The sequence below is a fragment of the Neopelma chrysocephalum genome, unplaced genomic scaffold, assembly GCF_003984885.1.
Source record: "Neopelma chrysocephalum unplaced genomic scaffold, ASM398488v2 Primary Assembly neopelma1_288, whole genome shotgun sequence".
NCBI classification, from domain to species: domain Eukaryota; kingdom Metazoa; phylum Chordata; class Aves; order Passeriformes; family Pipridae; genus Neopelma; species Neopelma chrysocephalum.
This window is the reverse complement of record NW_020897950.1, coordinates 92488-114700: the sequence shown is the minus strand read 5'-3', so window position 1 is coordinate 114700 and position 22213 is coordinate 92488. Positions and strand designations below refer to the sequence as shown.

Sequence of the window (22213 nt, the reverse complement as noted above, 5' to 3'; positions counted from 1 at the left end):
CGGGTGGCTCGCGAGAGCGCTGGGCGTGGCCGGGCGCGCGGCCGCCATTTCGGGGGGGCGGGAGCAGCGCCGCCGCCATTTTGTCGCGGGCGGCTGAGGGAGAAGCGGCGGCGGCGGCGGGAGCGGGCGGAGCTCAGCGCCAGCCCCGGCCCCGGCCCCGGCCCCGCGCCTGCCCCACACCGGCCCCGCCAACACCCGCCCGCCCGCCGGAGCCACCGGAGACCTGGCGACCGTCTGCTTCGGTGAGAGATGCCCCGGCTGCGGGGGGAGGAAGGGGGCGGGACAGGCCTCAGGGCCCCCTCAGAGCTCCGGAGGGTCCCCTCAGGGTTCGGGGGGGGGTCCCTCTTCTCCCGGCTCCGTGCCCGGGGCTGTTCTCGGGGCTGACGGGGACGGAGCGGGGATACCCCCGCGACGGTCGCTCAGGAAAAAAAACCGCTTAAAAAAACACTTCATATTTTCAAAAGCCCCCTAAAATTATTAAAAATAATTAATAACAGGAGCGAGGCTGCCGGTTGGCTCGATTTGTGGCTGTAAATCCTCTCCAAAAAGCGAGGTTTTGAGGGTGTTGTAGGGTGAGCGCGGCCCGGTCACCCACCCGTTAAATTTGGTGCTAATTACAAAAATAAATTAATAAATCGATCTGCAGAGCTAGAGGGTTGGAGCTCAGCAAGTTTCCGTAGCATCCAGCGCTGGGGGGGATTTAAATCCCTGCCCTGAGTCAGGTGGAACCTCGGTATTTTTAAAGGATATGATGCTTGTGTAGCATAGTCTTGGATTTTTATTCCCGATTTTACGCCCTGTGCCGTTAAAATTGGGGTTTGCCTCTTGTTGATGCTAAAAACGTGGGAAATGTGGAGGTGTTAGTGTGCTAAAGGCATTTGGTTGCCATTTGCTGCTGGTTTTTTGTATTATTACCCCAAATAATAGGAAAATATTCACTATAAGACACCTTTTTAGTAAGGGTGAAATAAAGTAACTCTCTGATTTATTAGGGCTAGAAAATACTAAAAATCAGTTATTATAATACCCATAACCTGCTTCTCAGTTCTCTCCACCCAGAATGGAGAATTTTTTAACGTTTAACCATATAAGCATATAATCGTATAAATTTGATATTTTTGGCTTTGTTTGGCAAATTTTTCTCTGAAGGTGTCACTTGGTTGCCATCTTGCTGCTGGATTTTTGTATTACTATTCTTAATATTGGCAAAATATTCACTACAGAAAGATAAATTTTTAGTAAGGGTGAGTTAAAGTAACTCCCTGATTTATTAAAACTGGCAGGGAGGCTACAAAACATTAAAAAAATCACACAGTCATCCTAAAATCATCACAATCAGAACCTAAAAATTTTGGCAGAGGGCTAGAAAACACTAAAAATAAATAAATAGATTAGACATAGGAGTGGAGCAGGTTGGTTTTTTCTCCATTCAAGGGGCAAAAATGGAGGGATTATTTAATATTTAACAGTAGAAATGTAGAATAAAGGTGTAAATTCTCCCTTTTGACCCTGTTTTGCAGATTCTCTGAAGATGGCTGCACAGTCAGCACCGAAGGTCGTGCTAAAGAGCACCACCAAGATGTCTCTGAACGAGCGGTGAGGAAGCCAACGGCACCTTCAGCTCCTAAGAAACCATGTTTTTATACTTAATTCTCACTGCCCAAATCCAAGCCCACCGTGGGTCCCGCCCTCTTTTAACCTCGTCGAGCGAGCAGGTGCCTCCACACCTGCCTTCGCCTCCAGGTCCGGTGGCACAGCGGGTTAAAAGGGCCCAGTTGCGGAGGGATTGCTCCGTGGTTTAATGTTTGCGTGCCACGGAAATGCGGTGGGATGTGTTGTAAGAGCAGAGACCAACCTCACGCACCCTCCCTGTCTCTCCCACATGTTTTTGACATTGGTATTTTGGCCCGGCCGCCGCGCCCGAGGGTCCCACCTGCCTGGGTGAGCCCTGTAAGAGGCCGGTGGCGGCCCCTGGAACCAGCCCAAAGGCTCTTTGGGCCTTGTAAGAGGCAAATGCTTCGCTTCACCTCCATCTCTCCTCTGTCCTCGCGCTCTTCCCGTGGGTCATTCCGCTGGTTTTCCACGTGTGGCTCCTCTGTGACGACTAACGGGTGTCTCGCTGCCCTGCTGAGCACTTTGGGGTTAATTCTCTTACGATTGAGAAGTTTTGGGGCCGTTCTTGCCCCAGCAGCGCTGCAGGGAGCTGTAGGCTGAGCTTACTGGCACATCAGCCCATATTCCTCATTTTTAGGGGATTTATTCCACTCTTCAGCTCCCAGGATGCTGTTCAGGGGCTTTATTTACCATCTCACTGTGTGCTTGCTCTTAAATTAAGCACTAAAAGCACCAAACCAATTCTCAAGTGGCCTCATTTCAGGAAAACAGTTGGGTGGAAATTAGGAGGTGCTTTGGGTGGTGCAATTTTGTAGAATCATGGCATTGTTTAATGTTGGAAAAGGCTTTAAAGTGATCATTTCCAACCTGGTTCCCACAGTGCCAGAGCACACCAGGCAGTTCCTGGCACAGTGTCCTTCTAACCTGCCTCCTGGCCTGGAGTTTTTAAGCTTTTCCTGGATATTGGGGGGTTAATTTGGCTTTTGCTGTCCTGTTTCTCCCACCTGTCATGGCCATCCCTGCTTCCTGCTGGTTGTCACCCCTTCTGCCACCTCTAAACCCACTAAACCTCCAGCTTTCTCATCCTGACTGAACTTCCACCTCATTCCTGCCTTTTCCAGTCCTCGTGGCAAGCGAGGAATCCGTAATCCCATAAAGTACCACTCTTTGCATAAGGTTCATGGGAGCTGGAGACCCACTCGAGCACCGTGAAATGCCAGTAATTGTGTGTTTTAAGCTTTAATTAAACCCCATTTTATTCGACCTTGAAGCTTCACTAACATGCTGAAGAACAAACAGCCGATGCCGGTGAATATTCGGGCCACCATGCAGCAGCAGCAGCTGGCCAGCGCCAGAAACAGACGCCTGGCCCAGCAGATGGAGAACAGACCGTCTGTCCAGGCTGCTCTGAAGCTCAAACAGGTGAGGAAAGGCTGGATTTTGGGCTTGGAGGGATGTGGAAAATAAGCTCCTCGGAGATAAAGAGTCCCAAGAAGGGAAGGGGCTGGAGGGTGAGTCCTGTGAGGGATCACTGGAGAAAAGGAGGCTCAGGGAGGATCTTCTCTCAGCTCCCAACAGGAGGGTCAGATTAGCCACGAGGAGGAATTTCCTCATGGGAAGGCTGTTCAGGCCTCGGAAGGGGCTGCCCAGGGAGGTGGAGGAGTCCCCAGCCCTAGAGGTGTCCAAAGAAGGACTGGCTGTGGCACTGAGTGCTCTGGGCTGGGGCCAAGGTGGGGATGGGGCACAGGCTGGACTCCATGGGCTGGGAGGGCTTTTCCAACCTCAGGGATTCTGAGATTCTGTGAAAAGGCTCTTGGAGGTCCAAAAGGAGGGACACAAGGATGGGGAAGGGTCTGGAGGGGCCGCGCGAGGAGCAACCGAGGCTTGTTCAACTGGAGGAGACGAGACTGGTGGGAGATCTCAGGGGGCTGCAGCTCCTCCTGAGGGGCAGCTCCGATCTCTGCTCCGTGTGAGCAGGGACAGGACCTGAGGGAACAGCTGGAGCTGTACCGGGGAGGGTTAGGCTGGATTTTAGGAAAAGGTTTTTCCCCCAGGGGGTAGTTGGTTGGGCACTGAACAGGCTTGCCAGGACAGTGGGCACAGCCCCAAGGCTGCCAGAACTCCAAGAGCGTTTGGACAACGCTCGAGGGACATGATGGGATTGTTGGAGTGTCTGTGCAGGGCCAGGGGTTGGACTCAATCCTTGTGGGTCCTTTCCCATTTGGGATATTCCATGATCCTAAAAACAAGACACCTTGAGGGACTTGCAGAAAATCCCTCTTTTTACCTCAGATAAGTAATTTGTCACCTCCTGGTGGTTGCTGTTGCCGTGGGGGTGTTCAGTGCTGGCTGTTGACGTCTCCTCTCTATTTTTCCAGAGAAATGTCTCATTCCGGGGTTCGGGAGCTGCCGAGTGCTTCACCTCACAGTCCCACCTCCAGCCCTTAAAACCCCACCCCAGCTCCACCCTCCCTCGGCTGTGAGGAAAACAGAGGAGTTGCTGATTGTTTTGGGAATGCAGGCCTGGCTTCCAAGCGTAGCCCTGCGTTTTAGGAGTGCTATCCCACATCTCAGGTCGTGTCCCCAATCCCAGATTGCTGCATGACTTCCGCTCTTTCCCTTCCCGATCCTCTCTTCCAGAAGAGCTTGAAGCAGCGTCTCGGGAAGAGCAACATCCAGGCTCGGCTGGGCCGGCCGGCGGGAGCGCTGGCCCGGGGGGCCCTGGGGGGCCGGGGCCTGGCCCTGGGCCAGCGCGGAATTCCACGGGGGGCCCTGCGGGGCCGCGGCGCCCGGGCCATGATCCGAGGGGCTGCCGCGCTCCGAGGTGGGTGCCACCCCCTGCCCGCAGCCCTGACGTCCCCCTGGCTGTTCCTCAGCCTGAAATCCCGTTTTTTTTGGCTGTTCCATCACAGGTCAGGGGCTGCTCCGTGGCGGGAGGGGGATCGCCCCCCGGATGGGGCTGCGGAGAGGAGGGCTCAGGGGCCGTGGAGGGCCGGGAAGAGGCGGCCTGGGCCGAGGGGCCATGGGCCGAGGGGGACTCGGAGGCAGAGGTGAGTGTGCCCAGACCTCGGTGATAACAGGAGTTCAGCTGCAGTCCTTTCTCCTGCTCAAGGTCGGGGCGTGGAACCTCCAGCCTCTAAAATTCCAAGTCTGGAATCTGAAAAGCTCATTTATCCAAGAGCTGGTTATTTTTAACAATAAAATAGAGAAGGGGGGTGAATTGGGTGGAAGAGGAAAACCTGGAGCCAGCTGTTGGAGGAGGGGTGGGGGCAGCCAGATGTTTGGGCACAGCTCCAGCCAGATGTTGTGGTCAGGCTGGGACTGAGGAATTCTCGGGAAGCTCCCGATTCTTCAGCAGCTTCGAGCGGTGACTCTTGGGCTGACAAACACAGAGGGACTGGAGCGAGCTGGGCCTGTATCCATGGCTCCAACATCTCTCTGGGCACCTGCAGTGCTGGAGTAGGGAATCGGGAGTTGGGAATTCGTTGGCTGGAAGGTGTGACTGGTTTTCCATCCCTGCCAGGTCGTGGCATGTCCAGCCGGGGCCGGGGCGGCTTCGGGGGCCGCGGGAGAGGCCGAGGCCGCGGCAGAGGCTCCGCACGCCCGGCCCTGACCAAGGAGCAGCTGGACAACCAGCTGGATGCCTACATGTCCAAGACCAAGGGACACCTGGACGCTGAGCTGGACGCCTACATGGCACAGACGGATCCCGAGGCTGCCGACTGAGGGGCCAGGACTGCCCGCGGAGCTTGTGCCGTGCTGGGAGAGCCCTTCTCCATTCCCCATGGAGAATTCAGACTTAGTGTGTTCTTCGATGTTTTGATACTCTCTCTGTTGTATTAAACTTTTTTTGGGATTGTTTTTTTGGGGGGATCTTTTTTGGTGGGTTTTTTTTCCCCCCCTGAGGATAATGGGATGGATCCGCCACTGGTGACGCGTCCGTGGGACGGGGGTCAGGCCTTGGCGTGCCTCTGGAGCTCCGTGGTTGGGGTTTGGGGTGTTTCTGTTGGATTTGGGGATATTTTTGTTGTGTTCTGGGATACTCTCATTGGGTTTTTGGGATGGCTCGGTTGTATTTTTGGATCGCCAGGTTCACTCCTGTAGAGTTCAGTTGAAGCCACCTGAAGCCAAACCCAACCATCCCAGCAGGGCCAAGAGCCCAAGTTTAGCTGTTGTTTTCCTTCTAGATGCTCAAATCCTCTTGTTCCACACCAGAAGTTCCCGTGGGTTGGAGCAGGTGGAAAATTCCCTTCTTTTAGTGGATTTTTTTGGGGGTTTTAAGTTCCTTTGGCACTGTGTTTCTGTGGTTAAAGTGCTTGTTTAAAGGAATGGGAGGCAGGGACATAAAATTCCAGCTGGGACAGTGAAGCAGAGCCTCAGAACTGTCTCTTACAGCACGGACTCCAAAATCTGTCATTTTTCCCCAAAAAACAATTGAACCCCGTGGGCTTGGTGAAGGGTCTGTGATTCCCTTCAGGTTTGAATTTCACCCCTTCTGTGACCTATTCTGGTTCCGTTGGAATCTTGCATTTCTGGTTGGTTATAACAAAGGAGAAAAATAATTCCCGAAGCCATGTCTAGGGTTTGGGTTTTTTTCCCAGAAAATGGGATTTTTCTCCTCCTCCTCTGCCATGGAATTACTCTGCAGGGGCAGAAGGAAGCGGAGGGAATGCGCTCGCAGCCCCGGGAACCCACCGGCTCCATCGAGTTGGGATCGGGGCCGGAGTCCGGCGGCATTCCCGGTGGGATCGGGGCCGGAGTCCGGCGGCATTCCCGGTGGGATCGGAGCCGGGCGGGCGGGACCCAGCGGCGCCGGGGGCGGGGCCTGTGTGTGCTCAGGCAGTGTAAGCGCAGCCGCTATTGGCTGGCGAGGCGAGGGACGGTTGTTACGGCGGCTGCCATTGGCTGCGGTGCGGCGGCGCTTCGAGCTCTCCGGCCGCTGCTTTTGGTACTGAGAGGAACGGGCAAATGCCGGAAACGGGATTGAGGGGGCTGAGGGAAGGCGGGAGAGGGCTGAGGAATAGAAAGGGGCTGAGGGAAGGAAGAGACTGAGGGAAAGGGCTGAGGGAACGAGGGAAAGCCCTAAAATAAGAGGAGGAAAAAAAGCCAAAAAAGCAAGGCGAAAGGACCCCAATCGTGTTGTTTTAACCGTTCTGTAATGGACGGGGTTGGGGTTTGTGGCCTGTCTGTCAGCGGTGCGGTTGTGCCTCTAGATGTTCCTCCAGCTGCGCCTCCTCTGCCCCCACTCGGGACTACATTGCCCATCAGCCCTTGCGGCCTTTCCCGCCCCAGCGGACTCGGTTTCCCGTCAGCCCCCGCGGCGCGTGAGGGGCCAAGATGGCGGCGGGGAGCGGCCCCGCGGCCCGGGAGCTCTTCGCTGAGGGGCTGCTGCAATTCCTGCGCCCCGCCGTGAGACAGCTCGACCGTCACGTCCACAGCGTCAGGTACGGCCACACGGACCGGGCAGGGCGGGCCGGGAGCGCGGGGGCTGAGGGAGAGGTAGGGCTGAGAGGGGCAGTTTTGGGGGGGCGAAGGGCTTTAGGAGCACTGGAGGGGCAGTTTGAGGCAGTAAAGAGGTTTGAGGGCACCTGGGGGGCAGTTTTGGGCTGGGGGTGAAGGATTTTGAGGGGATGAAGGGCTTTGGGGGCACCAGGGGTGGACAATACTGGGGAGAATGTGGTATCTGAGGGGAGTCCAGGTCCCCTGGGGGGGTGACTTTTCGGCTGGGGGGTGCTGAGAGCACAGGTCCCATACTGGGGGGTCTTAGGGGTAGTTTTGGGGTGGGGTCCAATGTTTTCCCTGCCCCCTCGCAGGGAGAGCCAGGTGGAGCTGCGGGAGCACATCGACAGCCTGGCCACAGGTGAGCCAAAAACAGGGGTGAGGGTCACCTCTGCCACCCCTCACCCCTAGGTTTGGGGAGCACAGGGGGTTCACTGGCTCTGTGCCCCCTCCTCAGAGCTTTGTCGCATCAACGAGGACCAGAAGGTGGCCCTTGACCTCGACCCCTACGTGAAGAAGCTGCTCAACGCCCGGCGCCGGGTGGTGCTGGTCAACAACATCCTGCAGAACGCCCAGGTGGGGCTCTGGGGGGCAAAGAGGGGGTTTTGGGGGGTCCCAGAGCCCCCCCAGGCGCTCACAGAGGGGGGTTTTCCTGCCCAGGAGCGGCTACGGAGGCTGAACCACAGCGTGGCCAAGGAGACCGTGCGGAGGAGGGCGATGCTGGAGGCTGGGGGATACCAGGGCAAGTGAGAGCCAGGGGAGCAGGTATCCCCGGGATCGCAGCCTTGGGAATTCAGGGGGTGTCCCCCCTCACCTGCCACACAGGGAGCAGGGACCCCCCCTGAGTCATGTGCCCGGATTTGGGGGCGCTGGAATAAAAGTGATGCTGGAGTCTGTGATGGTGCCACGTCCCTGAGGGGCCTTGGGGACAGTGGGGACAGCAGGGGTTGCCAGGGGGGGTCTGGGCACAAGCAGGGGGCATTGGGCAGCCCCAGGGGGACTTGGGAAGCCCAAGGTGAAGTGAGGGCACCCCCAGGTAGGGTTTGGGTGTCGCCAGGTGGAATTTGGGGTTCAGGCACCCCCAGGTGGGTCCTTTCAACTTCTGGAACCTTGTCCTGCCACCCCACCGGTGTCATTCCCATCCATCCTGTGTGTCCCTGACCAACCAGGACTCACTGGGAAGGGGGGAGACTTTAATGTGCAACTTATAAAACACGGACAGGGCCAAGTCAGGGGCCCTCTACTGCTCCAGGTGTCCCTGTGCCCTCACTCCTGGGTCTCCATGCTCTCCTCCTCCTCTCCCGCTGCTGGCTCTTCCTGGTTTTCCTCTTCCTCCTCTCCTTCCTTCTTCTCTGGGGGTTTCTCGTACGCCTTCTCCGAGGGTGTCACAATCACCCCGTCCCACGTGGACATCTCGGACGCCAGGTCTGCCCCGACAGATGGCACTGGATTCCAGCCCCATTCCCACCTGGATACCTCTGGAATTCCAGCTCCATTCCCCCCTGAAGGCCCCTGGGATTCCAGCCCCATTCCCACCTAGACACTCCAGGGATTCCAGCCCCATTTCCACCCGGACACCCCTGGGATTCCAGCCCCATTCTCACAGGGACACCCCCACTCACAGCTGGCGTCTCCCTCCTGTCCCAGGATTTTCCGGTAGCCTCCGTGGGACAGGATGCGGACGAGGGTCTGGGCCGTGTAACACACCATGTCCTGGGGGTGGGGAGGGGTCAGTGCAGGGACAGGGACCCCCGAGCATCCCCTCCCCTGCGGGGACCCCCCTCACCTGCTGTTCCAGCGTCATCACCGTGTGCACCCGGAAGTTGCCGCTCTCGCAGGGATCCGTGATGCCCACGGATCCGGGCAGGAAGAGCCCGGCCGCCAGGATCTGGAGGCAGCGCCTGCACACGGGACATTTCGGGTTCAAACTGGAGCATTGCAGCAAAAATACAACCAGCAGCTCCCAGCTGGAGGAGCTGGATTCATCTCCCAGGCACCACTCCAGTGGTTTTACGGGGAAAACGGAGCCACAGCAGGGATTTATCCCCTGGGATTGACCTGTAGGCGATGTTGAGAGCCAGGGGCTGCCGGGTGGGGTTGTTCATCACGGCATAGTGCCCCTGGAACGGGAAGGGCAAAGGAATTAGGGCAGGAAGGGAAGAATCCCAGCTCAGGGTAAGAATCCCAAGCCCTGCTGGGATTGGGATCGGGATCAAGATCAGCTCCACATCCACATCCCCCACCAGCAGGTCCAGGATCCACGGCGTGAGCGGCTCAAAGCCGGGGAAGCGGATCCTCAGGTCCTTGAGCAGCCGGATCAAGACCTTCACCCTGGGGCAGAGGCAGGAGGAGGGTCAGTCCCGCACCACCAGCACCACTCCACATTCTCCATAAGAAGACCCACGATCCTTGGATCCATGATTCCCTTGGAACTCACGTGGACTGCGAGGCGTTCTCCTCGAACCACCGTGCGTGCCGGATGGCGGCCAGGGCGCTCTGCAGCACCTTGATGTCCACTGCAAGAAGCACAAAGTCTTGGTTTTCCAACCCAGAGAGGCACAGGGAGGGTGCACCAGGCGCTCCCTCTGCCCCGGATCCCAGTGGGAAGCGCGGCCAGGCCCTCACGGTGCAGCTCCGGGTCCAGCTTGCGCAGGTTGGGCGGCACGGTGGTGATGAGGATCTTCACCGTGGCGTCGGCTGAGCTGATCTCAAAGCCCGTCTCGTTGGTCAGCATGGTCAGCACTGGAGGGGAAAACCGGGAATTCCACATGGAGGGGCTGGAAAACTCCCTGAGAACACGGGAACTCAGCCTGCATCGCTCCAGAGGTCCCACCTTCGCTGGGGTCCTGTGCCCTCAGGCTCTCCACCACCTTGTTCCCCAAGGCTGCCACAGCTTCCACTGGGGAAAAGGAGGAGGAGAAGGGTTGGAGCAGGGCTGGGAGTCGCTCCGATCCCACCTGATCCCACCCGGCCAGCACTCACAGGTGGGCAGGATCTTCAGGATCACCACCAGATCCGCCACGTTGTGCCCCGTGGTCATCGTGCCCTTCTTGTAGGAGCCCACCTGGCGAACCTCCTCAATTTGCTGTGGGAAGGACAACCCCAAATCCCGGGAATTCAACACACAGTGCAGCATTTTGGGGGCTCAGTACTGATCCTTAACCTGCCCTGGGCCAGGACCACCAGGGCTCCCCAGGGAGCTCTTTTCCCAACTTTGGGCTCACCACTTCAAAGGTTCCAGGTGCCACGATTAAGTTGTCGATGACATTGTTGATCTTGGTCACCAGGGACAGGATGGAAGCCTGGGAAGGAACAGGAGGGGGGGATTATCCAGGAAAACCTCCCAACAATTCCACTTGCAGAGCACAAAATCATCCAAGAAGCTCCTCCTGGGTGCTCATTCCAGAGAATTAATTCATTTTTAGGCCACTCCTGTGAGTCCCTGAAGGACTTTGGATTCTCCAACACCCATCCCAAGAATCTGTGGGAATTTTGGGCACCTGCTCGGCAGCGGTGGGAGCCAGGTCCTGGTTCCTCTTGAGCAGGGCCTCGCTGAAGGCTGTCTCATCAGCTGCAGGTTTGACACGAGGAAAGGCCATCTCACACTGTAATGGGATAAAATTCCCACTGGCATTTTACTTTCCAGCACAATTCCCTGTTCACATGATCCTACTGGAGCTACACAAGCGTCCAGGAGCTCCCACCTGTGCAGCTTCAGAGGGTTTTATTAACTATATTAATTAATTTAATAAATTAACTCATTAAATCTGCAGCCACTGGGCCTTGGAATCACATTCCTAAAGGGCAGAAACTCAGGGAATTTGGGATGAGGGAATGATTTCTTCCTGGAAAAGGTGGGAAACAGGTGTTGCTGCGAGACCAAGAGGACACCTGAGAGGAGGTGACAGGTATTGGGGTCACCCCAAGGGTTGGAGAGGGGGGACAAACCTCAATCCAGGGATTGATCTGGTATAATCCCCCCCAAAAAATGATCCTGGAAGGATTTGTGGAGTTATCCCTCAACTCTGTCCCGTTATCCTACTCCAAATGGGAATAAAATCCTCCATATTGGGGTTTTTAACTGAACCAACAGTTTTAGGGGGATTCGCTCAGTTCAGCTCCACCACGAGAAGCCAAACCTCCAAAACCAGGGATGGGGGGTCAGTCAAGCTGGAAAACCCCTTGCAATCCCCAGAAAAGCCCCCCTGGATCCCCCTCGGAACGGGGATTACTCACGACATAGAAGTCAAAGGGGATGTGGGGCACAAATGGCCGGAACCTAAAGGGGAGAGAAGACCCCACTTCACTCTCTGGGCGGGGCTTTGTCCCCCCAAACCCACCCTCCTGTCACGACAGAGCCCTGTCACGACACGTGGGATGGCCCGGCAGGGCCGGGGGTTACCTGAGCCCCCCCACCCAGGGCCCCCCTACCGCCCCCCCCGCATCCGAAGCGTTCCCAGGACTCCCCTGGATCCGAAGCGGCCGCCGCGGCCGCGGCCTCGGTCACCCCTGCAGGGAAAGAACGGGAGCGATAACTGGGGGTCCGAGCGACCGCCGGTCCCGTCCCCACACACCCCATCCCGCCGCCCCCGTTACCCCTCCCGGTCCCGGTCCTGCCCCGAGCTGCTCCCGCTGCCCCCCAGCCTTGGTCCGGCCTCGGTCCCCGCCCGGTCCCGGTCCTGTCCCCCCGCTGGTTCCATCCCGATCCGCCCCGATCCCACCGCCCTCCGTCCCGGTGTCCTCCCAGTCCCGGTTACCCCCCGGTTCTCCCCCGTCCCGGTCCTGGTCCCCCCCTCATTCCCGGTATCCCCCCCATTCCCGGTTGTTCCCCACCTCATGTCTCCGCCGCTCCCGACAATGAACCGCCGCTCTCAGACCCCGCAGCAACCCTCCCTCCCATTGGTCACCTCCCTCCGCCGGCCCGCCCCCCCGGGGCCGCTCCCCCGCTCTCCATTGGTCTGACCGCGCATCAACCTAAGGCGGAAACCACCAATAGCGGCGCGCGGCCGCTGGGGGGCGCCGGGTCCGTGAATGGGGCGCGTGCGGGTTGGTGCCTTACGCCGCGGCCGGAAGAGGTTCCGCGCAGCAGCAGAGTGGCGCAGCGGGAGCGTGCTGGGCCCATAACCCAGAGGTCGATGGATCGAAACCATCCTCTGCTAGCGGTGACTTTTTCTTTTCCTCGGCAATGATCTCGTTAATCGCGTCGGGTTTTACCGCTGCTTCAGGGCGACTTTAATGCTCCTTAATACTTTTTGCAGCTTGTCCCGCCCCGGAGCATCGCGGGGTAACGGGTGTCACGTGTCTCGTCAGACCCGGGGGCTCGGGGTGTCCCCGGGGGGGCTGCGCGCGTCCCAGGGCTTGGACCATCCCGGCTTTGGACTGTCCCGGGGTTGAACCACCCCGGATCTGCGTGTGTGCCCGTCCACGCGCGTCCCCAACCCCCGCGCGCGTCCCCGTCCGCGCGTGTCCCCCGCGTACCCTCAGAGTCCCCAGCAGCCGCGCGACCCCCCGAGTGGCACCTCCGGGGTCACCCCTCGACTCCCGTGGGGCCGCGGGGACCCCTCCGTGGGGCAGAACCTCCCATGGGTGCGGAAAGGGGGGGCGAGAGATGCCCGAGCCCCCCACGACCCCCCCGCCGGGGCCGCCCGGAGGCTCCGGCGCCGCGCGGGGACAGGGCGGGGGCCGCGTTATGGGGCGTCCCCCGCCCCACTGACGAGTTCATCGGGTCTCAGCGCCTCGCTCGTGCCCGTGTCCGGGCGTGGGGCGGGTCAGCGGCAGCACCCGGGTGGTCGCGACAAGACACAGGGAGGGGAGGGGGACATATCGCGGCGCATTCCAGGGGCCGAGACCCCCGCTGAGAGCGGGAATCCCCCCCCCGCCAGCGGGCGGCCCCGTGCGCCGCCCATCCCGCCCGAGGCGCCGCGGGGGGAGCGGCGAGGAAGGAGTTAAGGTCGGTGTGGATGATAACGGCCCTTTGTGTCACCAGTGGGGGGGGCGAGGAAGGGCTCAGCCCCGCCGTGGGAGGGGGGGACACGCCACTCTGCCACTCTGCCACTCTGCCACCGTCCGTGGGCGATGCTGGCGGCGCTGGCGCTGGCCCTGCTCCTCGGCGCGGCCGCGGCGACCCCGAGCCCGACGCCCCCCGGGACCACCCCCGGGAGCGCCGCGCTGACCCTCGCCGTGGTGCTGCCCCGGCACAACCTCACCTACCCCTGGGCTTGGCCGCGCGTGGGCCCCGCCGTGCGCTTGGCCGTGGCCACTGTCAACTCCCGGCAGGATCTGCTGCCCGGCTTCACGATCCGCTGGGTGTTCGGGGACAGCGAGGACCGGCACGGCGTGTGCTCCGAGATGGCTGCACCGTTGACCGCCGTTGACCTGCGCCTGGCCCACCAGCCCGCCGCCTTCGTGGGCCCCGGGTGCGTGTACGCGGCGGCGCCCGTGGCCCGGTTCACCAGCCACTGGCGGCTGCCACTGGTCACGGCGGGGGCTGAGGCCCACGGCTTCGACGACAAGCGCGAGGAGTTCGCGCTGACCACGCGCGCCGGCCCCAGCCACCGCAAACTGGGCGAGCTGGGCGTGCGGCTCCACCGCCGCTTCAACTGGACGCGCCGGGCGCTGCTCGTGTACTGGGACGAGAGGGTGGACGACCGGCCCTGCTTCTTCGCCGCCGAGGGCTTGTACGTCCAGCTGCCCACCCTGCGCAACCTCACGGTCATGGACGTCGTGTTCCAAGACAGCGGCAACTTCTCCTTCGTCATCCAGGAGATCAAGGCCAAGGGGCGCAGTGAGTGACAGGGAGGGGGGCACTGGGACGGGGACACTGGAGAGGGAGGGGGACAGTGGGGTGGGAAAGGGACAGTGGGGTGGGGAGGGGGACACTGGGATAGGAAGGGGATAGCAGGGTGGGAAGGGGACACGGGGAGGGGAAAGGGACCCCGGGGTGGGAGAGGGAAACTGGGACAGGGAGGAGGACACTGGGATGAGAGTGGGACACTGGGATGGGAAGGGGACAGTGGGATGGGAAGGGGACACCAGGATAGGAAGGGGACACCAGGATAGGAAGGGGACAGTGGGGTGGGAAGGGGACCCTGGGATGGGAGGGGGACACCAGGCTAGAAAGAGGACAGTGGGACGGGGAGGGGGACAACAGGGTGGAGAGGAGGACACAGACGAGGAGGAGGACGAGGAGGGGGAGAGGAAGGGGGGCCGGGGCGGTGCGTGGCTCGTCACAGGTGGGCACAGCTCCACACGGGTGCACATGGGTGTGCCCAGCTCGGCATGGCTTTACACGGGTGTTCACAACCATACATGGATGTGCACAGCAGTACATGGCTGTGCCCAGCTGTGCACAGCTTTACACGGGGGTTCATGGCTGTTCATGGCTGGACATGGGTGTCCACAAGGTTTCACGGGTGTTCATGGCTCTACATGGGTTCTCACGGCTGTGCACAGGGTGTTCACAGCAGTACACGGCTGTGCCCAGCTGTACATGGCTGTTCATGGCTGTTCACAGCTGTACACAGCTGTGCCCAACTTTACACGTCTGTTCACACGTGTTCACAGCTGGGCACAGGTGTTCTGGCACTACACGCCTGTACACATGTGTTCAGGTGTGTTCTCAGCCGTACACAGCTGCCCTGCACACTCACACACGTGCTCTGCCCCCACCCTACCGTGACCCCCCTCGAGTCCCCCCAGGCCTCCCTCCCTGTGCCGTGTCCTCCCCGGGAGCTGCCGAGCACTGTCCCCGTCCCGGTGGTCCCGGGGCAGCTCCGACTTTCCCGTGGGGCAGCCCCGGGTGACACGGGGCTGGCACGGGAGGGTGGGGGTGGGTGCTCAGCCCCGGGGGTGTATTTTGGGGTCTCACAGCCCCAGGTGACTCAGGACACGGGGTGGGAGGTGGGTGCTCAGCCCCAGAGGTGTATTTTGGGGTGCCAGGGGGTGGCACGGCTGGTGCCGCGGGGGTGGCACCCCCGGGGTCCCGGTGTCGCCGAGAATCCATCGGGGCCGCGGGGAGGAGGAAACGGAGTCGGGAAAACAGGAAACCTCGGCCTGGCGCCGAGGGCAGCGCCAGGCACGACACGGGGGGGCGGCACAGGGGTCGGGACCCCCCGGCCCGGGGGCAGCACAGCCCACGGGCTGTCACGTAATAACCACGGACCCTCCCGTGTGGGGCTGGGGGCTCCCGAGGGGTCCCAGGGATGTTGGGGGTCCCAGAGTGTCCCATGGTCTCCAGGGGCTGTCGGGGGTCCAGGGGCTGTCGGGGGTCCCGGAGCTGTCGAGGGGGGCTGTGAGGAGTCCCAGGGTTGTCTGTCGGGGGTCCCGGGGCTCTCGGGGGTCCCGGTGCCAAGGCCGTGCCCCCCCAGTCGTGTACGTCTGCTGTGCCCCGGACACGCTGCGGGAGCTGCTGCTGCAGGCGGAGCTCGAGGGGCTCACGGGGGGCGACTTCGCCTTCTTCTACATCGACACCTTCGGCGCCAGTCTGCAGGGGGGGCACTTCCCCGATCCCCGCCGGCCCTGGCACCGTGGCGACCAACACGACCCCCGCGCCCGCCGCGCCTTCGAGGTGAGCCGGGCACGGGCTGTGCCGCGGGCGGGGGGCACGGGGACCCCCCCAGGGGGGCAGGGGGACACCAAGGTGGGCACGGGGACACCAGAGTGGGCACAGGGACACCAAGGTGGGCACGGAGACACCAGGGAGGGCATGGGGACACCAAGGTGGGCACGGAGACACCAGGGAGGGCACGGGGATCCCCAGGTGAGCACGGGGACACCAGGGACCCCCCTGAGTGGGCACGAGGACACCGGGGTGGGCACAGGGACCCCCCCGGGTGGGCACTGGTCTGCCAGTCCCCCCCAGCCGTGTCTCCCCAGGCCGTGACCATCATCACGTACACGGAGCCCCAGAACCCCGAGTACCGGCCCTTCCTGCGGCGCCTGCGGGACGAGGCCCGGCAGCACTTCAACTTCTCCATGAAGGACGGACTGGTGGGACCAGGGGAACCGTGGGAATGGTGGGAATGGGGGGAATGACAGGGGGCACTGGGCTGGGGGCACGGCAGGGAGATGGGAGCAAGGGGAAAGGGCAAGGGAGGTGGGAATGAGAGGACACGGGATGGAGCTGGGGGGTGAGGGGATGAGGGACATGGGATAGAGCCGGAGCGGAGGGGACAAGGGACATGGGATGGAGCCGGGGGGAAGGGGAGCGGGCCCCCCAGCTGTGCCCCATCCCCGAGCCATCCCCAAGCCATCCCTGTCCCCCCAGATGAACTTCATTGCTGCTGCCTTCCACGACGGGGTCCTGCTCTACGCCCAGGCCCTCAACGAGACCCTGGAGCGCGGCGGCTCCGTCGCCGATGCCTCGGCCATCACCCGGCAGATGTGGAACCGCACCTTCTATGGTCAGGCCCGGCCCCATCCCCATCCCCTCCCTGTCCCCTCCCTGTCCTTTCCCTATTCCCATCTCCATCCTCATCAGTGTCCTGTCCCCATCCCCTTTCCAACTCATCCCAGCCAGGTGCCATCTGCCAGTCCCCCACCTGCCCCCTTCCCAGGATGATATTTTGGGATCAGAGCCCCCCCCACGGCCCCCAAGGTCCCTCCCAGCCCCTCCCTCCCCCCCAGGTGTCACCGGGTTCCTGAAGATCGACGAGAACGGGGACCGGGAGAGCGACTATTCCCTGTGGGACATGGACCCCACACGGGGGGAATTCCAGGTGAGCCCTGGCACCTGGGGGGGTGTCAGTCCCAAGGGGGGGTCTGGGGGCTCTTTTCCACCCTTTTCTCCCCCCCCCCCACAAAGATCGTGGCCAACTACAACGGCACCACCAAGAAGATCCAGATGGTGCCGGGCCGGGAGATCCACTGGCCAGGGAACGTGGTCCCGTCCGACGTCCCTCCCTGTGGATTCGACCACAGTGACCCCCTGTGCCGCCAAGGTGAGGCTGGGGGGGGCACAGGCCCTGAGACCCCCACCCTGCCCCCCCCAGCCCCTCAGCACCCCCCTGTCCCCGCACAGCCACTCTGTCCACACTGGAGGTGCTGTCGCTCGTGGTCAGCCTGATCCTCCTGGCCATCACCGTCACCTCCTTCTTCATCTACAGGTCAGGGGGCTTTGGGGGGGCCCGGGGGGCCGTGGGGGCGCAGGTTGGGGTCTCACAGTTCCCCCTCCTGGCACAGGAAGCTGCAGCTGGAGAAGGAGCTGGCGGCGGAGCTGTGGAGGGTGCGCTGGGAGGACGTGCAGATGAGCAGCCTGGAGAAGCACCTGAGGAGCGCCGGCAGCAAACTCACCCTGTCCCTGGTGGGCACCGCGGGCACCACAGGGATGGGGATGGGCATGGGGCCGCCCCACGGCTCCACTGGGGGATGGGAGTGGGCACAGGGGTCACCCCATGGCTCTGCTCGGGGACCAGGGGGATTTTGGTCACCCTGTGGCCCTGCTTGGGAACCAGCATCAGGGGCACTGGGCTCACCCCACAATCCCACTGGGGTCCAGGCTTTGGGGGGACCGGGGTGACCCCATGTCCCCACTCAAGGACTGGGGCCCAAGAGACCGGGTCATCCCACATCCCTGCTCAGGGACTGGGGTCACCCCATGGCCCTGCCTGGGGACTAGGATTGGACTAGGGGGAGCAGGGTCACCCCACAGCCCTGTCAGGAACCGGGGTACCGGGGGGACCGAGCTTACCCCCCTCTCCCCCCAGAGGGGCTCCAACTACGGCTCGTTGATGACCACGGAGGGGCAGTTCCAGGTCTACGCCAAGACAGCCTATTACAAGGTAGGGGGTGGGGGAGCAGGCATGGCACCCACTGCCCCGGGTCCCACCCACCACACCCTGTCCCTCATCCCCCCGTGTCCCCCAGGGTAACCTGGTGGCCGTGAAGCACCTGAACCGCAAACGCATCGAGCTCACGAGGAAGGTCCTGTTTGAGCTGAAGCACGTACGTGACCCCCGGGGGGGGAACCCCAATCGGGTCGGGATGACTCCCGATGGGGCAGGGAGTGACCCCAAATGGGCGGGGAGTGACCCCAATGGGGTGAGGGTGACCCCAAACAAGGGTGACCCTCAACGAGAGGGGGTGACCCCCAGAGGTACAGGGAGTGACCCCCAACGAGGCGGGGGTGACTCCCAATAGGGCAGGGGAGCCCAGCCCGGTCCCACCCCGCGGGTGGGTGGGAGTGGCAGGAACCCCGTGCCACCCCGTCCCCCCCAGATGCGGGATGTGCAGAACGAGCACCTGACCCGGTTCATCGGCGCCTGCACCGACCCCCCCAACATCTGCATCCTGACCGAGTACTGCCCCCGCGGGAGCCTCCAGGTACAGGGGGACTGCCGGGGGGGCAGGGGGTGTGGGATCCCCCCCCGGAACACTCCTGACCCCCCCTGCTCCCCCAGGACATCCTGGAGAACGAGAGCATCACCCTGGACTGGATGTTCCGCTACTCCCTCACCCATGACATCGTCAAGGTACTGACACTGCTCGGGGGGGTCCCCATCCCACGAGGGTCCTCCCTCCAATTAGGGTCCCCCATTCCTGTGCCCACTCAGGGGATAGGGAAAGGACAGGGAGGATCCCCCATCCCATGGGAATCCCTATTCCATGGGGGTCACACATCCCGTGGTGGTCCCCAATCCCACAGGGCTCCCCTGTCCCCCATGGGTCCTTCATCCCATCGGGCTCCTCCATCCCATAGAGGTCTCCAATCCCACGGTAGTCCTCCATCCCATGGAGGTCCCCCATCCCACAGGAGTCCCCCATCCCATGGGGATCCCCCATCCCCCCGTAATCCCCCACCCTACAAGGGCCCCCCATCCCCTGGGGCGGGGAGGACCATCCACCCCCGATCTCCCTGCTCCTCTCCAGGGGATGCAGTTCCTGCACAACGGGGTCATCGTGTCCCACGGGAACCTCAAGTCCTCCAACTGTGTGGTCGATTCCCGCTTCGTGCTCAAGATCACAGACTACGGGCTGGAGAGCTTCCGCGCGGCCCCCGACGGCGACGACACCCACGCGCTCTTCGCCAGTGAGACCCCCCCGCGCCCCCTGTGCCCTCCCCCCCCCAGGGGTCCCGCCCGGCCTGAGCCCCCTCCCCGGTGCCGCAGAGAAGCTTTGGACGGCGCCGGAGCTGCTGCGGATGGAGGAGCCACCGGCGCGGGGGACACAGAAGGGTGACGTCTACAGCTTCGGGATCATCCTGCAGGAGATCGCCCTGCGCAACGGCGTCTTCTACGTGGAGGGCCTGGACCTCAGCCCCAAAGGTGGGCACGGGGGCTGCAGGGCGGCCGGGCAACAGGGTTTGGAGCTGTTGGTGGCTGGTTGGACTTGTGGTGGGATCTGGTTGGACCAGATGATGAGTGTTTGGACCTGTCGATGGGTTCTTGGACCTGCCAATGAGTTATTGGACCTGCTGATGGGTTGTTGGCCTCATTGATGAGTTGTTGGCCTCGCAGAGATCATCGAGCGCGTGAAGAGCGGGGAGCGGCCGAGCTTCCGGCCCTCGGCCAACGTCGGGTGCCACATGGAGGAGCTGGGGCAGCTCATGCAGCACTGCTGGGCCGAGGATGCCCTGGAGCGTCCCGACTTCAACCAGATCAAGGTCCAGCTCCGCAAGTTCAACAGGTGCCTCCACCTCCTTCAGCCCTGAGGGCGAAGGGTGACCCCCCAGAGGGGGTCCCTGGGTGGGTGTTGACCCTGGGAAGGGTCCCAGGGTGGGTGTTAACCCCGTGCCCGCAGAGAGAGCAGCAGCAACATCCTGGACAACCTGCTGTCCCGCATGGAGCAATACGCCAACAACCTGGAGGAGCTGGTGGAGGAGCGGACCCAGGCCTACCTGGAGGAGAAGCGCAAGGCCGAGGCCCTGCTCTACCAGATCCTGCCCCAGTGAGCACCTGGGGGGCTCCAGGGGGCACCCGGGGGGGTCCTGGCCCTGCCTGCACTCCCCCACCCCCGAGCACCCCAAAGGCAACTCTGGGCTGGGGTCCTCTGTGGCTGTCCTGTGGGGTTGGGGGGGCTGGGGAACACAGGGACCCCTGTGTGGGTTGGGGACCCCAAGGACCCCAACATGGCCTGTGAATGGGGGGGCTGGGAACACCCTGGGGACTCCAAGGACCTCCCAGTGGTTTGGGGTTGGGGATGTTTGGAGGGGCTGGGGACCCCAAGGACTCCCACACGGTTCTCTCAGGAAGGTCTGTGGGGGTCACCACCCCCTTACCCCCCTCCAGGAGGGTCTGTGGGGGTCACCACCCCCTTACCCCCTCCAGGAGGGTCTGGGGATGTTATATCCCCCTCTTACCCCCATCCAGGAGTGTCTGGGGGGGTCGTGTCCCCCATCCCCACCCTTTACCCCCACACAGGGGGGTCGTGTCCCCCTGCCCGTGCCTGGGAAGGTCCGTGGGAGTGCCGTGTGCCCCCTGACCCCGCCGTGTCCCCCCAGCTCGGTGGCGGAGCAGCTCAAGCGGGGGGAGACGGTGCAGGCGGAGGCGTTTGACAGCGTCACCATCTACTTCAGCGACATCGTGGGCTTCACGGCGCTGTCGGCCCAGAGCACCCCCATGCAGGTGGTGACGCTGCTCAACGACCTCTACACCTGCTTCGACGCCATCATCGACAACTTCGACGTCTACAAGGTCAGGGGGCTCGGAATCAGGGGGTCAGGGAGTCTTGGAATCCCAAAGTCCCAGGGTCCCGGAATTCCAGAATCACAAAATGCCAGAATCACAAAAATCTCAGAATCACAAAATCTTGGAATCTCAGAATAACAGAATCCCACAATCCCAGAATGACACAATCCCAGAATCACACATTCACAAAATCCCAGTATCCCAGAATCACAAAATTACAGAATCCCACAATCGCAGAGTCCCAGAATCCTTGAGGTTGGAAAAGCCCTCCAAAGATCATCAAGTCCAGCCTTTGCCCCTTCCCCACCTTGTCCCCTGGCCCAGAGCACTCAGTGCCACTTCCAGTCCTTCCCTGGGCACCTCCAGGGCTGGGGACTCCCCCACCTCCCTGGGCAGCCGCTTCCAAGGCCTGAACACCTTTTCCACACAGGAATGTCCCTGATGTCCCGGTGTCCCCTGACATTCTGGTGTGCCCTGATGTCCCAGTGTCCCCTGATGTCCCTGATGTACCCGTGTCCCCACAGGTGGAGACCATAGGTGACGCCTACATGGTGGTGTCGGGGCTGCCGGTGCGGAACGGGAAGCTCCACGCGCGGGAGGTGGCCCGGATGGCCCTGGCCCTGCTCGATGCCGTGCGCTCCTTCCGCATCCGTCACCGGCCGGGGCAGCAGCTGGAGCTGCGCATCGGCATCCACACGGGTCAGGGATGGGACAGGGATACAGGGACAGGGCATCCACACGGGTCAGGGATGGGACAGGGATACAGGGACAAGGCATCCACACGGGTCAGGGATAGGATGGGGATACAGGGACAGGGCATCGGCATCCACACGGGCAGGGATGGGGCTGGGGTCTCATGCTGTCCCCACAGGCCCGGTGTGTGCGGGGACAGGGACATGGGGACGGGCTGGGGGTCTGACGCTGTCCCTGCAGGTCCGGTGTGTGCGGGGGTCGTGGGGCTGAAGATGCCGCGGTACTGCCTGTTCGGGGACACGGTGAACACGGCGTCACGGATGGAGTCCAATGGGGAAGGTCGGGAGGGCCAGGGGGGGCACTGGAGGCTGGGGGGGCTCTGGGGGGCACCCGGGGGTGCTGAGGGTCCCTCCCCCCCCAGCCCTGAAGATCCACATCTCGGGGGTGACCAAGGCGGTGCTGGAGGAATTCGGGTGCTTCGAGCTGGAGCTCAGGGGGGACGTGGAGATGAAGGTGAGCCCCGGCCCCCTCAAAACAGCCCCAACCTCCCAAAACAGCCCCGACCCCCCAAAACAGCCCTTGACCCCCCCAAAACAGCCCCGACCCCACAAAACAGCCCTGACCCCTCAAAAACAGCCCCAACCTCCCAAAACAGCCCGGACACCCCCAAAACAGCCCCAACCCCCACAAACAGCCCCGACTGTCCCAAACTGCCCTGACCCCCCCAAACTGCCCCACCCTCCCCTCAGACTTCCCTGACTCCCCCAAACTGCCCCAGCCCCCCC

At 62.0% G+C, this 22213-nt stretch overlaps 4 protein-coding genes and 1 non-coding gene across 7 annotated transcripts; 4 read left to right on the top strand and 1 right to left on the bottom strand.

Moving 5' to 3' along the window:
* Positions 1-122: 122 nt before the first annotated feature.
* On the top strand, positions 123-5476 carry CHTOP (chromatin target of PRMT1). 3 transcript variants are annotated; one of them, XM_027704768.1, is made up of 6 exons: positions 123-242; positions 1521-1596; positions 2886-3036; positions 4258-4438; positions 4527-4664; positions 5138-5476. In XM_027704768.1, exons 2-6 carry the CDS (start codon positions 1532-1534, stop codon positions 5338-5340), a joined length of 738 nt encoding a protein of 245 aa, XP_027560569.1. In that variant the 5' UTR covers positions 123-242; positions 1521-1531; the 3' UTR covers positions 5341-5476. The 3 variants fall into 3 exon arrangements, with proteins under 3 accessions (XP_027560569.1, XP_027560568.1, XP_027560570.1); XM_027704767.1 differs by having other exon boundaries at positions 4255-4438; XM_027704769.1 differs by lacking the exons at positions 4258-4438; positions 4527-4664; positions 5138-5476 and adding an exon at positions 3993-4248.
* A 1186-nt stretch (positions 5477-6662) lies between these two features.
* SNAPIN (SNAP associated protein) lies at positions 6663-8007 on the top strand. The gene is made up of 4 exons (XM_027704770.1): positions 6663-7058; positions 7428-7474; positions 7571-7689; positions 7774-8007. Exons 1-4 carry the CDS (start codon positions 6952-6954, stop codon positions 7861-7863), a joined length of 363 nt encoding a protein of 120 aa, XP_027560571.1. The 5' UTR covers positions 6663-6951; the 3' UTR covers positions 7864-8007.
* Positions 8008-8285: 278 nt separating this feature from the next.
* Positions 8286-12023, bottom strand: ILF2 (interleukin enhancer binding factor 2). Its single transcript, XM_027704791.1, has 14 exons — positions 11947-12023; positions 11581-11622; positions 11350-11392; positions 10614-10718; positions 10338-10415; positions 10096-10198; positions 9947-10012; positions 9739-9855; positions 9551-9629; positions 9357-9444; positions 9172-9233; positions 8900-9014; positions 8736-8826; positions 8286-8540 (listed from the first exon to the last, which is right to left on the bottom strand). Exons 1-14 carry the CDS (start codon positions 11949-11951, stop codon positions 8380-8382), a joined length of 1155 nt encoding a protein of 384 aa, XP_027560592.1. The 5' UTR covers positions 11952-12023; the 3' UTR covers positions 8286-8379.
* Positions 12024-12200: 177 nt separating this feature from the next.
* On the top strand, positions 12201-12272 carry TRNAM-CAU. Its single transcript has one exon. It is a non-coding gene; the product is annotated as a tRNA-Met (tRNA).
* Positions 12273-13104: 832 nt separating this feature from the next.
* Positions 13105-22147, top strand: NPR1 (natriuretic peptide receptor 1). The gene is made up of 21 exons (XM_027704797.1): positions 13105-13897; positions 15480-15679; positions 15988-16101; positions 16379-16514; positions 16738-16829; positions 16916-17051; positions 17132-17216; positions 17293-17413; positions 17817-17891; positions 17977-18054; positions 18328-18432; positions 18510-18581; positions 18979-19138; positions 19218-19373; positions 19566-19734; positions 19849-19995; positions 20549-20741; positions 21260-21434; positions 21669-21767; positions 21850-21949; positions 22009-22147. Exons 1-21 carry the CDS (start codon positions 13189-13191, stop codon positions 22145-22147), a joined length of 3261 nt encoding a protein of 1086 aa, XP_027560598.1. The 5' UTR covers positions 13105-13188.
* Positions 22148-22213: the final 66 nt, after the last annotated feature.

Excerpts from the sequence above, each read along its gene's own strand:
- ILF2 (XM_027704791.1), bottom strand. Across the intron at positions 10,199-10,337 it reads CACCTGGAACCTTTGAAGTG|CAAATTGAGGAGGTTCGCCA; the intron begins GTGAGCCCAAAG and ends TCCTTCCCACAG. Across the intron at positions 10,013-10,095 it reads CCTGAAGATCCTGCCCACCT|TGGAAGCTGTGGCAGCCTTG; the intron begins GTGAGTGCTGGC and ends CCTTTTCCCCAG.
- SNAPIN (XM_027704770.1), top strand. The coding sequence starts at position 6,952 with ATGGCGGCGGGGAGCGGCCCCGCGGCCCGGGAGCTCTTCGCTGAGGGG. Across the intron at positions 7,475-7,570 it reads CATCGACAGCCTGGCCACAG|AGCTTTGTCGCATCAACGAG; the intron begins GTGAGCCAAAAA and ends CCCCCTCCTCAG. Across the intron at positions 7,690-7,773 it reads ACATCCTGCAGAACGCCCAG|GAGCGGCTACGGAGGCTGAA; the intron begins GTGGGGCTCTGG and ends TTTCCTGCCCAG.
- NPR1 (XM_027704797.1), top strand. The coding sequence starts at position 13,189 with ATGCTGGCGGCGCTGGCGCTGGCCCTGCTCCTCGGCGCGGCCGCGGCG. Across the intron at positions 17,414-17,816 it reads GCAAACTCACCCTGTCCCTG|AGGGGCTCCAACTACGGCTC; the intron begins GTGGGCACCGCG and ends CTCTCCCCCCAG. Across the intron at positions 18,582-18,978 it reads TCACCCATGACATCGTCAAG|GGGATGCAGTTCCTGCACAA; the intron begins GTACTGACACTG and ends GCTCCTCTCCAG.
- CHTOP (XM_027704767.1), top strand. The coding sequence starts at position 1,532 with ATGGCTGCACAGTCAGCACCGAAGGTCGTGCTAAAGAGCACCACCAAG. Across the intron at positions 1,597-2,885 it reads AAGATGTCTCTGAACGAGCG|CTTCACTAACATGCTGAAGA; the intron begins GTGAGGAAGCCA and ends TCGACCTTGAAG. Across the intron at positions 3,037-4,254 it reads CTGCTCTGAAGCTCAAACAG|AAGAGCTTGAAGCAGCGTCT; the intron begins GTGAGGAAAGGC and ends CCTCTCTTCCAG.